The sequence below is a fragment of the Falco naumanni genome, chromosome 4 (genome assembly GCF_017639655.2).
Source record: "Falco naumanni isolate bFalNau1 chromosome 4, bFalNau1.pat, whole genome shotgun sequence".
NCBI lineage: Eukaryota > Metazoa > Chordata > Aves > Falconiformes > Falconidae > Falco > Falco naumanni.
The window spans coordinates 13,468,544-13,482,611 of record NC_054057.1 but is presented as its reverse complement, the minus strand read 5'-3'; the positions used below and the strand labels follow the sequence as shown (position 1 = coordinate 13,482,611).

Below are 14,068 nucleotides of genomic sequence, written 5' to 3'. Positions count from 1 at the left end.
GCCTTCCTCACTCATCTCCCCCACCACCAACCCCCCGAAATTCAGCTCATTTCAAACCACGCCGACATCAGCCTTGTGCCTAGTACTGGACTGCACAACAAGACACAACTACCAGCGACAACCAGAACCAGAGCTACCAAAAGCCTCAGAACAAAGCCATCGCCCCCTCCCTCTCCACCCCCAAACCTCAGAGACATGCTTCAATAGTTTGTAACCACACGCATGGTATCCGCAGAGTGCAAGGGAAGTTCACAGATCTGGATGTTAGAGGGAAAAGAAACAGGTCAGGGCACCTGCTCAGCCCCCCAAACCAGGCACTGCTCTCCTGGTCCAAGTCTCATCAGGTAGAGCAGGCACCACAGCCACCGCCAGAAAAGTCACTGCTCAAGCGTCATTTCTCACTTGAGAACTTGCAGGGCTTCATCGTGGTGAAACATGACTAAGTTCTGGACAGACTTTTCCATGCCTTGCCTTTTTTTCCCTTCCCTCCCCCCCCCCCCCTTTTTTTTTTTAAAGTGTACCACCCAAAATGATACACCCAGTGACACAAGTCAAAACTACGTCAAAGAGCTGCTTTCTGCAATACAGAACCACATGTGATTTCCACCAACACTCCACAGCTAAAAAGTTAAGATAGCTTGAACTTTCATTTTAAAAGCCATTTTGAAGAGCTGCAGCACAAAACACAGCACTGCAATACAGCGGGAGCCTGACGTAACCACACGTGCAGTGCTGGATCTGTGCTGCCGTTCATGCATTCACAAGTAGCGTTTTCATGTCAAGATGCTGAACTTAATCCAACATATGCAAAACCAGTAACAGTCGTAGTAAGTGAACTATGGGGGTCAGGTGACGAGAGTGAAATGGCCAGTTAGAAAAGCAACATACATAAGCTTATTATTTGCCACAGAGGCAAGCAAAAGCCAACCGTGGCAAGCGAATGCAATTTTGTGATTTTACTGAATCTAGTTCAGCACGTAGGTAAAGCAAATCTTTAACTCAATCTAAAAGCTCAAAGGACTCTACAAATTATGATGATAAATCTTTTAAGTCTCTTCCTGAGATTACTTGCAAGGACTGATGGGTAGCTTAAACTTTATACGGGCTAAGCACATGGTACGTATGGAAAAAGGTAGTTTAGCTCAGATTTGAGTTTAATTGAGTAATTGTCACCAAGCCCAGCTGTACAAAGGAAAGGATGTGCGCTCCACAACTTCAGGCAACAGTTTACAGTTCTATATTAGATGCAGAATTTGGGATATATTTACATGCCAACAGTCATTTCTTGTTTAAGAGAGCAGACAGAATAAAAATCATATTATTTATAAAAACTTCTGCTCACCAGCATAACAGAAAAAATGAAAACTTCCAAATAGAGATATAAAACTCACTCAAAGCCAACACATCTGTAATGCAAACAGAATAGGCAGCAAAACCCAAAGCAAGTTACCAAATAGAACAGGACCCCACCATTTGCTATTAGCACTCAGACCATCACTGAGAATAAAAACTTCGTATTTCTTAAGTAAATGAAAGGTCACCTTCTTTTTAACTATAACTTAACCTAGAGTGTTCGGATGTTGGTGCTTTGGGGCTGTTTTCTTGGAGGGGGTGAGGCAGGTGTTTTTGTTTTTAAGAAAAATAGTTTAATAGAACAAGCATTCTGATGCACCTTTGAATGAACTAGTATCAGCAGTATAAGAACAATTTTACACCACTGCTACTGAGCACCGACACTAAACTCTGAAAAGAGATTTAACTTAACAATGAGTACGCAGTATTTATCTCTGCTCTGACTTTAAGAGCTGTCCATTTCTCACTTCTTTTGCACAGGTTATTAGGAACAACTGAAATCCCTGTGCTGTACCCTAGGATCTTCCAATTCTTTCATGAAGCGTTGGTAAACCTACAGACCACATGTTAAACTACATGCTTACTATCCGTCTCTTAGTATGTATTTGAAATTGAAAGAGAATCTGAATTTGTAGACAGTTCTAAATGCCTATCATCCTTGAAAGCTGCACATTTATTAGAAGTATCCTACATTAAAACTTTCTGTGCAGGTGCAAAGTTCATACAATCAGGTAACAAGCAAGTATTGAGATACACCAGCACTTCTGTTAGGGTCAAACCAAGCGCCTCCTGGTTCACAACGGACCACGTTACGCCGCTGCCCACCTCCACCTACCACCCACTTAAATAACCGAACCTCTATCGAACGCTTGTCGCTGATCAGCAGCAGCACCCACTGCGATCAATACCACTAAAAGACACTTAGCATTGAACCCCTCTCACCTGACCCTGGCGAATAGCTCCCTCTGCACACCAGAGCGCTGGTTTTCCAACAGAGAAAGTTGCGGTTCATTCAGGGATCCAGTTCCCTGGGTAGGAAAGACCCATGTGCGCATCCCAGCACAGCAGGGCGCATCTGTAACAGGTCAGCGCCTCGATGGCAAGGGAAACCCCTGCAAGCTGGTATACAATTGGCAAACTGATCTGGAAAAATATTTCCAAATTGGAAACAATCTTCCAAATTTTTTAAAGGGTACCACCCAAATAACAGACAAATTGTGAATTTTTTTTCTAGCTACTACCTGTTTAAGGTTGCCACAAAACTTTCACTAGAAAAATAATTTTAGGCACGTTTATCAGAATTTTAATTCACATCAGGAAGAAGACAAGACACGGTTTACACTGTAAGTGCAGTCTATTAACTTGGCTTAAACTACTACCTAAATTCCTCAAACATCCTACAGATTATGTTTTTCAAGTACTGTCCTAAAAAGACATGGGTTTGCAATTTTTTCTCTGGCTGTAGGAGGAAAAACTGAACTATTCTTCCATGATAATCAGGAAGCCACCATCACATACAGAATCTCCCCTACATGTATAAACCAAATAACACACTCTCAACCAAATACGCTCTATCACCGAAAATAAAACAGTTACAGAGCAGATAATCCAGAAATTTAAAACTACCATTTAAAAAAACCCCAAACTTGTATCTTTTGCCTTTGGTAATGATACAGGCATTTTTTGTGTCGAAGACAACCCTCTCGCAAACTCGGTTTCCCCGAGAGCCTCCTCGAAGCACGCCGAGTCCTTCCTCCCAGGGCAGGGGAGAAGGGGCAGAGAGCGCACAGGATCAGGCCCCCATGAAGGCTGTGTGGGGCAATGGCATAGTACAAGCCAAGGGATGTTTTGTGGGGGTTCCCCCCCCTTTCTCACAGCTAGCCCCTCTGCCCTGCTTATTCCTAGAAAATTAGAGTCCCACCATGATCCACGCATGCTGAGTATTTAACAGATAATTCCAAATTCAAACACGACAAGCTTTTTACTCCATCCCTAACCACTATTTAACCTGAAGTTTCAGGAAAACAGGTAATTGTGAACCCAACTAATAACTTAGGATTATTCCACCACCACCAGAATTTTTTTTTTCCAGAGACTAGAGTTCCTTCTATCTGGAATTTTGATTTCTGCGCTACAATATTTATTGCTTCATTAAGGTGAGGTGAGCTCCATTTTTGAGAGAAAACCTACAGGACCCTGTGCACGTAACATTTAAAACTAAAAATCAATTAACCAAAACAATAGAGCACTGCTATCTTCAAAAAGGAAAAATGTATAACACACAAGGTATCGACTACATATTTTAAAATAGCATTCCTGAAGTTCAGCTGAGCATGAAAGTTAATCTTTCAAAAGCGAACATTCAGCTCCAGTTTTGTTCAAGTGTACTAGCACTAGCAAAAAACCTTCAACTTTACTATTTTTATAAATTCTCCAGATATTTTTACCTGATCTCTTCTTGAGCTGCAAATGATTTTATGGTAATATAATCTTAAAATGCATAAAAATGTGTGTGTATATACATACACACAGTCACACACGCTCTCTCTCTGAGACACTTCTCTGCAGCCACAAAATGATCAAGACACCAAAAAAATGAAAATGGAGCAAGGACCTTGCCAGCTGAAGACTCTTCATTTCAAGGCTGTTTCATTTCAACACCTAGTCCCATATTCAAGAAGAGCCAGATCCCTCTTTGACTCATTGTTATCTGCTTTTATCCAAGTTTTAACTTAAAATACAGAATGCCTCATTTTACCTGTTACAGGCAGTTTTCCATCCATTCAGATTTGCAAAAGGACAGTTTTAGATTATGATAATTCCACTGTACCATGAAGAGGCAGGCAATAGGGGAGGCACACTGCTGCTGAGGTTCCTTTGCACAAGAGGTGTTTCATACTACAGGTTTTTCTTGTGCCAGCTGTCATGATAGTACACTTCAGCAAAATAACAATTAAAAGTACAATTTAATATAATTTTCCATTTTGAAATTTCAACACTCTTGCAGAAAAAACCCTGGAAAACACCAATTTTTTTTGGCCCCACTCATTGTCATTACATGTGCACTATTTTTACATTTACCCTAATATTGACCCTAGTAATACACTTTATTCGCTAAGTATCTAACTACAAACATCAAGATTCTCTTCTTGGTTAAATGTATGCATCTTTCAACACACTCACAAATCAATATTGCAGATCTGGAAAGGAGCAAAGCCAGGAGAGAATACAATAATATAATTTTTTTTTTGTTAATTACCTAAACATGCCCAAACACACAGGGCCTCTTGCTCCCTTACAGAAACTTTTCAAAGCCAAATTACTTATTCCAGGGGATGAGAAGGAACTGCTGCCACTGAGGTACCCACACAGATAAATGTGCCCAGAGGGGCTGGGTAGCACCAGTAAGCACTGGGCTTACCGATCTCCCCAAATCCAGACACCCGGGGAGATTTTTTAGATAGCGTATTCACCGATATTTTCTTCGTTTGTACAGCAAATGTAAGACACATACAGCAGAGATGCAGGATAGCAAGGCATACAAGTGCATACACTCAACATGCCGGGGGAGGGGGGAGGGGAACGGGATGGGAGAGAAAAAAAGATAAGGATGGAAGCCTCAGACTAAAACTATAAAATATGCACAAGTATTTCTGGTAACAATTTCACATTTCTAGATGAAATAAGGAAAAGTTATGGTTTTATCTTAGCTTTCAACAGTAATTAGCATAGAACTCAACATATAATTCTATGCTCTGCATCATTTGAGATAAAGAACGGACTGACGCAGATAAACATTTTGCGTATGAAAACAAAATGAGAGAACACACATTAAAAGAGAATCATATTGAAGCACTCTGGAACTACATAAAGCACCTCAACACTGCCAAGTGCATCAATCCTATCCAAACTTCTCCACTTATCCCTCTCCTTCTATGAAACATGAAGTTATCCTCCTCCTTACTTAGATTTTACAGCACTTAAATTTTGTACCCATTCTTCATCTATTTACTGATTCTGAATAATCAAATTCCAATAATAAATTTGACTCTTAAATTACAAGGGAAAAAAAAAAAATCCCACATCAATATATCGCCCTGTGCCTGCCTCGCCAGGCTCACAGAAGAATGAAACCACCAGAAGAGTGTCTTCAACTGTGCTCCACGGCACCATGTATTTGTTACCAAATTCCCAGGAGTATAAAAACCTAAAAGCTAAGATGACGTTAAGGAGAGGGACAGGTTTAAGAAGCCAAGAATCTTTTCCGCGAGGCTCCCTGAAGGGCTAGCCCCATCCGTGGTTAGTATTAGGTGTATTTTAATTCTGCCTGGGTCCCTCTCTCACAGCCATTATGGGAAGCTTCACATTTTATGTTACGTAGGTAAGTCCCAGGCCATTTTAAGAATTTTTCAGGTCAAAACTAAGCATTTGAAGTCCACCCAGTAGCTAGCCAGAAGCCATAAAAGGACTCCAGCACTGTAGAGTCCTATGCTCTGCACTTAAAAGAGCAACTGAAATGAACACAGCCCCATTTTACAAAAATACCACCTTCAAGGTCTCAAAAATGTGGAAAATGTTGTTACCCCATGCTTGAGGAGGGTGGGAAATAAAAGGGGAGTAGAAAAAAAAATATTTAAACGTTTCCTGATTATATTTTACTACTCGGGAATTATACTTCCAAAATGTTACTTTTTTTTATTCCACCCCTTCAAAATTTACTGTATCTACGCAACATTTAAGGTCCGCTACAAGTATGTTCTCAGAGTACTGCCTGTAAAGGGAAGGCAGCAAAAAGAGAGCAGGAGCACCCTTCCAGGATATGCATTTAGAGCTGTGTTTCATGTATTCTAGCTTATTTGTAAAAACTGCAACAAGAAGGGTTTTTTTTTTTTTAATTAATGATCAAATGGTATGAAGAGTTATAAAAATTAAACTTCCAACAACGTAACAGTTAGCACTGTTAGTGAAGAGTTATCTCTTCTTGTCAAAAACGACCCGCTATGTAGGAATCACAACAACTATCCAGGTTTATTTCCACTCTAATTGTAAGGTTTCAAAGATTTGGAAAAAAAAATAATTAAATTTCCTGTTCACACCTGCAAAAATAAATGTGGAAACAGAATGAAAACCCAAAATCACTATGCAAAGTTTTGGCCCTTCACTCTCAAAAACATTCTGGTTTGGGCCCAGGCGTGTTCCTCCGCCTTCTTCTGCGGAAAAGAGCACAGATACGGCCAATAAATGACATATTTTCTATCATGTCTTCTTACACACAGCATGTTTCTCCCTGCTTGATACTTACAGAAGCAAAACTAAAAATCAATGCCACTACATTTTTATTTCTTTACCTTTTTTTTTTTTTTTTAGCAATTGCGACCACTGTAGCCTCTATACATACTCCAGCCTTGCAAAGCTATTTCCCCGCTGCCTTGCCCGCATAAGATACAAACCCTCATTATACTGAAAATTAGCAACACAATCTGATGCCCACCCAACAGCGCTGGCCCCTGGAACAGAGATGGTTGCCTGGGGGATTTTGGGCCTCTTTTCCTCAAATCAGCCTTCAGGTACTGCAGCACTAGAGGTGAAGCACAGCTGGCAGGCCATTGTGCTCCCCATAGCGCAGCTCCTTACCCACAAGATGCCCCTTTGCTACCCTCTTCTCCTGCTCCCCTCCTAAAGGAACCCCCCAGAAGAGACACAGTGAATTTATTTTCTCAACAAAGGGCCCAGGGGGTGGGGGAGGGATTAACCCTCTAATTGGAAAAACACCTCATCGTTACCACAATTGAGATTTTGTGAGCATTTCAGGCACCTGAAGGCCCCAGGAACAGGCATGGTGGACCGTGGCCGGGTGGGAAGCCCACCTGGACATGGGAGCCAGGACCAGGAGGCTGCACTGGGCACATCCCCGGGTGCCCAGAGTTAGCACCCGCCCTCCCCCCTCATCACGCACAAGTGACATCAGGGCCATTTGAATAATCAGATTGCAGTACATCGCCTTGTGAGATACCAGCTGCTCTTGGATTGCGCGAGGTAGTACCCAGAGCCTCGCGCCACAAGTTTCATGGGCATGGGCGCACGTACACTATGGGCTGCCACCATCCCCCTCCCGCATCACAGCTTTGCGAGAAGAAAACCCACCTCAGCGGCGATAGCGACCAACAGTGTCCTGCCTCCCCTCGCAGAGGGTGACCAGCAGTCAGAATTGTTACAATGCCTTCTTCAACTTTTGCATAAAATGACCTAAACTTTAAATATTGCAATAGCCTTCCTCCACACCGAGGGGTCTGAATGCAGAAATGCTGCATTCCTTTGGCATTCCCTTGAGATTTCAATAGTAAGTCAGGAATCTACTCTGAGCTTATTAAATACTTTGCACCTCCCCCAAAATAATTCTCCGCCCTTCCATCAAGGAAACCTTGACCAGGCCCCTTCTTTCAACCGCAGCGGATCCCCTTGTCTGTTTTTAAATGCTTCCAGGGGGGGAGGGGAGGGAGAAAGCCCCACCAAGCCCTCTCCTTCCTTCCGCAGAAGGTAGGAAGGTGATTTTGCAAACGTGGGTGTGCCCACTTCAAATCTGAAGATCCAGTAAGGGCTGGAATGCAGTGACTACTGGGTCCAAGAATTTCACCCTGAATAACAAGCCAGGCACACTCCACCGTCTTCTGGATTCAGCTCAACTTTATGGCAACCCCAGCTGACATCACCTCCTGACCTTCCTTTATGTGACAAGGATATGGATTACCAAACCCTTACCCTTTCCTCCCATGCACCTCGGCCGCCTCTGGAGAAAGACACCCACCAGCTACCCTTGTGAGTGATAATATACACACTCTGCTAAAAAAAAAAAAACAAACAAAAAACAAAAAACAACACAAACCAAAAACACTAAGTAAAAATCATAATTAAGGATGTTGCGAGGAGGGGAGCTGACTCTCTCCATGGAGCAGCCTCACAGCAGCAGAGGTCAATACAATGTATCGAATAATTTCAGTGCACTACTTCATAAGAGCAAAATTTGTTTTGTAATCATTTGACCAAACTATTAATTGAACGCTCGTGCTGAAAGACTGACTTGACACATGCACTTTTTTTTTTTTTTTTAAATGGCGTCACTTCTGTGACCGTATGTGGCATGCTGGGGAGCGCAGGGCTCAGGAAAGCGCTCCCAGCCTGCAAACACACTGGGTGGGCCTGGGCAGCAACACCCCCCACCCCAGCTGCATCTCTCCCTTGAGTAATCAAGTAAGTTACTTTGAAAGCACCAGTTTCACCAAAACACTCAACACGTAAAAACTGTGTTTTTACACATACCTACCAATTCTAAATACGCGCCCAGTAAGCAATGTTTAAAGAGACATGGCAAAAATCCCCAACTTTTTTTAACACCCCCCCCAAAAAAAAAGTATTAGGCATCCATAACAGGAACAAGAGAGTCACTTTTACACATGGAGGCCTCTGAATGAATTTTAAGTGGGTTTCTATATTTGATTTTGGGAGAGGAGGAGTGGAGACAAAGGGGAAGGAAGTGCAGCTATGAGAAATGCAATTTAATTTTCTGTTAAACAGAAGTATAAGTCTGAACTATACCTAATACATTCCACTATGATACTACAGGATGAAACTGTTTTAACAGATAAAGGCTTTGGGAGAAGTAATACAGGTATGCTGATACATCTGCAATTTTTTCAGTATGCCTGTATGCAGGCAACGCATGCCTAGAAAAGCGCTTAAGTTCAGTGCAGAATTCTTTGCAACAAGTTACAGACAGATGTATGTTTCTGATAATTGCTAATTCACAGACAAATAGGAAGACATGCTACCCAATATGAAGAATGGATTGTTACACCATTTCAGCCGACAGCTGAAAGAACAGGAAAATACTTTTAAACACATTAAACAATGATTAAAAAAAGCTGAGGGGGCACCAGTGATTTTAAATTTACCTTATATGATTGAAATGAATTTTTTTTAATAGCATAAATAGAACGCTACTTGTGCAAGCTTAAGATTAGTAAGCATGACAATAAATTTATTTATTACAGGAAATAATCAATTCCTGGAATTTTCCTCTTAAACCTAAAAAAATATCCCCCTTACAATAGTATTTTTATATACAAAAGATCTAAAATGTAGGCTACTGTAAATCAAAGCCATATACCTTGCACATTAAATGCAGAAGAGCACATACAGCATACTAATTTCCATTGAAAAGTATCAAATAGAACCATACAGATTAACATACTATGAATTGGTCCAGAGAGGGGTTCCCCCCCCCTTAACTAGAGCAAAAATCCATACTTTCTCAAGTGAAGCTTTCCTCTACCACTAAACAGTGATTAAACTTGTAATGCTCAAAATACCAATATGCAATGCCCATCAAGACAGCCAATTCACCTTTTTAAAACAGTTGATTTGAAAAGACTGTACTTTTAAAAATAACCCTGAAATAGTAGAAGCCCCTTTTGACAAAGTTACGCAGACAGACATACTTCCCAGATTGAATAATGGAGTACAGGAACAAGCACGTGGAAAGTTTGATCTATTTTGTGTTACTCTCTAGTGCACGCCAGGTTTTCTATAATCTAAATATTTGTGAAAGAAGCAGGCTGAATTGCTATAGGCAGTATAAAAATACTACCCTGCTTTATTACGAGTATTGCTTCTTTACATAAGGCCCAACAAAATTACTGCCTTGCAAAAATTAAACATACATTTAGAAATTAAAGATGCATAAATTCTGTCCTTACTGGGAAGAAGTCATTCTCGTGCTGCTTCTATAGACCAGCTCAAAATAGTGATGAAAAATCCTCTCAAATACAGATTTCTACTACATGCCTATAAAATGCTGCAGACTCCAACATGGCAGGATAAAAAAAAAAATGTATATCAGTATATTTACAAGATGCTTTTTCTTGCTGGAGCAAAGCTCATGTGCTTGCTGGTTATACAGTTCACACCACCACATTTCATTTCCTGCTAACACAGATTTTAACTCTTCTCACGGAACTTTAAATTTTAAAATCTTCACAACCATTAGCTATCAGACCATAATAACTTGCTTCTCCTACAAAAAGGCTTTTTTTTTTTTAAATAAATTAAAATACTACCACTATTGCCCAGCCAAGATACTACATTTTAAAGAAATACACGGGGTGATTTCTAGAAAACCTCTAGGACAGCACCGAGTGCACGCCTCTGGGTTTAAGAAAGCGGTCCATTTATCCACAGGGAAGAGAAATACAAACCTAAGCATTTTTCAAATTGCTTCTCGCTGGGTAGCTGAGGGCAAAGGGGGCGGGTGGGACCGGAATAAAAATTAATTACCTTTGTCTTTTAGGGACCGAATGTTCAACTTCTATGAGTTTCCCATGCAGCTCCACTTTACCTGCAGAGATAAAGGAGAAAATACTGGAGCGCGGCAGTGGTCCCCCGCGTCCCCGGCGCGGGCCCGCAGGGTGGGAAGGCAGGGAACGGCAGCGCAACACGTTGGCCCGTTCACCGGCAACCGGGCACCGGCGCAGCGCGGACCCGGCGCGGCGGCACAGCCCGAGGCCGAGCCGGGGCCGCCCGCAGCGGGGCCCCTTCCTCCGAGATGAAACCGACCCGCGAAACGCCGCCTGCGGGAGCGGGGCTCGGCCCCGGCCCCGCCGAGCCCCCAGCACCGGGGAGGGGGAGCGGGGGCTCCGCCGCCCCCCGCGCCGCCGCCGGGCCCCCAACTTCGGGCGGTTCGCTGCGGGAGGCGGGCGGGGAGGCAGCCGAAACGCGGCGCCGAGCGCAGCCCGAGCCCATCTTCTCCGAGGGAGCCTCTCCCAGCAGACCTCCGCAAAGCCGCTTCGCGCGAAAAAGAATTTATTTCTGTAATTTTTTTTTTTTTTAAGCACACAAAAACAGGATGTCGGGGCCAGGAGCCGGCGCGCTGCTGGAGGCGGTGATGGGTGCGTGAGAGCAGCGAAAAGAAACCGAAATAAATAGCAGGGCAGCGCGGGGGGGGCCGGCTGGGCTCCCCCCCTCCGAGTTCGGGGCAAGGGGGCGGCTCGCCCCCAGCCCCGCGGCCTGCGCCAAGCCCCGGGAAACCCCAGCCCGCTCCGGGGGGCGGCCCCCGCGGGGCTGCGGGGGGGCAGCTGTGCCCAAGCAGGGGTGCGCAGCCGCTGCCCCGCGGAGCCGCGCCGAGCTCCGCGCCCGCAGCCCGCCCCCGCCTCACCGCCCCCGCCGCCACCCCCCCCGCGCTGCGAGGGCCCCCGGCCGGGCAGGGCTGGCCGCGGGGTTCGGAAAAACATGGGAGCCGCCGCGCCGCGGGTCCGCGGGCCCAGGCTGCCGCCCCTCCCCGGCCCCACTCCCCGCCACGCTGGGCCGCCGCCGCCCGGGGAGCCGCCGCCGCGCAAAGCCTCCTCGGGAAGGCCGGGCGGCTCCGGCCGCGCTGGGAAAACAACAGTTCGCACCTCACCTGGGGGCGAGGGACACGGGGGCGACGGACACCCCCCCCACCCCCCGCTCCAGACCGGCGGCGCGGCCCAGCCCGCCGCTGCAGCTGCTCCGCGACCGCGGAGGAGCGGGCGGCGGGAGCCGTCGGGGCTGCGGGGGTGGGGGGGGGTGGGGGGGGAGGTAAAGGGCCGCTCACCTGAAAGTGCCTCGATGGCCTTCATGGCCCAGCTCTCGTCGGGGCAGTCCACGAAGGCGTACCCCGTCTTCACCAGGAACTGGCCCGAGAAGGGGATCTTGGAGTCCTTAAAGAGACTTTCCAGGTCGAGGGGGCTGACGTTCTCGCCGAGGTTGCCGATGTAGAGCTTGTTCATCTTCCTGGCGGCTCGGGGAGGCGCGCACCGCGGGCTGCAACCCTCGTCTTGCGAGAGGAGGTGGGGAGGAAGGGGAAAATAAAACAAAATGCGATGGAGGAAGGCGAGAGAGCGAGAGAGAGGACAGGGAAGGGAAAAAAAAAATCAGATCGGCAGCTTGTGTCCCTCCCTCTCTCTCTCTCAAGGGGTAAAAAAAAAAAAAAAAAAAAAAAAAAGCGTAGCCAAACGGGAGCCCTAAGTGCCTGCCGTGCTACCCGGGCGCATGGGGGGCGCGGGGGAAACACCCAGCGCCGGGGCCGCGGATGGCGGGCTGAGGAGAGGAAAAGAAGGAGGGGAAGGGAAAAAAAAAAAACAACTACTTTTTTTGTCTTGCCCCCAAGCCCCTTTGGCAGCAGCAGGCGGACTATGAAAATGTCACACTACGTGCGTGCAGGCGCCGCCTCTCAGCATAAAAAAAAAAAAGGGGGGGGGGGGGGGAGAAGGGGAGGGGGTTGGGAAAGAGGGGAGGGAGAGAGAAAAAAAAAATTACTTGAATATTCCGGCTTTTTGAATGAGCCACGTGTTCAAACTACAAATCAACTTCTCACGTGAGGAATCCCAGCTCTTCAATTAGCGAGTGGATGGGGCGCACACACACTCACGGAGGAGGAGGAGGAGGGCCGGGGTGAAGGACGGGGGGCGGCCGGCCAGGACAAGTTTAGAGAGGGAAGGGGGAAGCGGAGTTGGGTGGGCTTCGGCCTGCTCTGCCGCTGCCCTTCCGCCGGGGGAGTCCGCTCCGCGCGCCCCCGCCGCCCAAAAACGGCTGGGCGGGCGCACCTCCCCCCGCCAGCGGGTGTGATCCCGGGGAGGGAGGGGAGAAGGCACCGCAATGCCCGCCCCCCGCCCCGCTCTTCCCCCGCCCCGCCGGGCGGTGGGGATTATTCACCGGGGTCGTGCCTGGGCGATCCCGCTCCCCGCACCGTGGGCCGGCGGGGGGAGGAGGAAGAGGGGGGAAGAAGAAGGAGAAGAGGGGGCGCGGGGGGCGGCGGCGGCGGGGGAGAGCGGGGATCCGCTCCCGCGCAGCGCCGCCGCGGCTGCGTGCTGGGGGGCTGCGCGGGGCGGGGGCGGAGGGTCTCTCCAGCCTCGGAGGAGCCCCATATGGTAATGTTCCTGCATTACTCGCAGTGCCCCTTGCGCTGAGCCTTACGGAAAGCGCGGGGGGGGGGGGGGGGGGGGGGGGGGGGGGAAGAAGACAAAGGGGTGGAGGAGAGTTGGGGGATGATGATGATGAAGACGGGGGGAGTCCTGGGGCGAGGAGCCGCGCTCCGGCGCTGCCCGGCCCGGGAGGGGCGGGGGGGGACCACGCTCCCCCTCAGCTGGGTAATGGTGGACGGCGCGGGGGAAAACGCGAAGGCACCGTTGCCCCCGGCTGGTAACGGCACACAAAGGGATTTGGCGACCCCCCTCCTCCCCCCGCCCCTCGGCCCGGTCTAAGGAACCATTCATAATTCTCCACATTCGTACAGATACAATGGTGGGCTTGTGGGGGAGGGGTTTGGGGGTGTGGAGCCTTTCCAGTGCAAACAAAACGTTGCCTGAAGATGAAGAAAGGATACGGAAATGAAAGCCAGCACTGTGTTTAATATAGCGATCTAGCAGGTTTTGCTTAATAATTCAACGCACTTTAGCCGAAGGTTTCATTTATTCCGCGGTAGGCTTCTCGCGGTACGTTTTAATAGGTATATCCATGGAAAACGGTTAAATACTTTTATTAGCGAGCACTGAATGGATTTCCACATGTCCTGTAGTACGCTTGGAAATCCGTAGTAAACAGGAACGCTTCGTAGTTCCGTGCCTAAACTTGTAACAAGTACACTATTAAAGAGGGGGGATTTAAACGTGCCCGGAGCCGTGCGAGGGGCGGCTGCTGCCCGCGC

The 14,068-nt window shown here is 47.1% G+C and overlaps 1 protein-coding gene across 3 annotated transcripts in view; it reads right to left on the bottom strand.

Annotated features, from left to right (window-relative positions):
- IGF2BP3 (insulin like growth factor 2 mRNA binding protein 3) overlaps positions 1 to 12,948 on the bottom strand; it is a 114,360-nt gene extending 101,412 nt beyond the window's left edge. Inside the window, exons 1-3 of one of the 3 annotated variants that reach the window (XM_040590098.1) lie at positions 12,682 to 12,948; positions 11,978 to 12,199; positions 10,684 to 10,744 (exon numbers count right to left, since the gene is read on the bottom strand). In XM_040590098.1, coding sequence (XP_040446032.1) covers positions 10,684 to 10,744; positions 11,978 to 12,152 — 236 coding nt within the window. In that variant the 5' untranslated portion in view covers positions 12,153 to 12,199; positions 12,682 to 12,948. The other 2 variants (XM_040590099.1, XM_040590097.1) reach the window with 2 other exon arrangements.
- Positions 12,949 to 14,068: the final 1,120 nt, after the last annotated feature.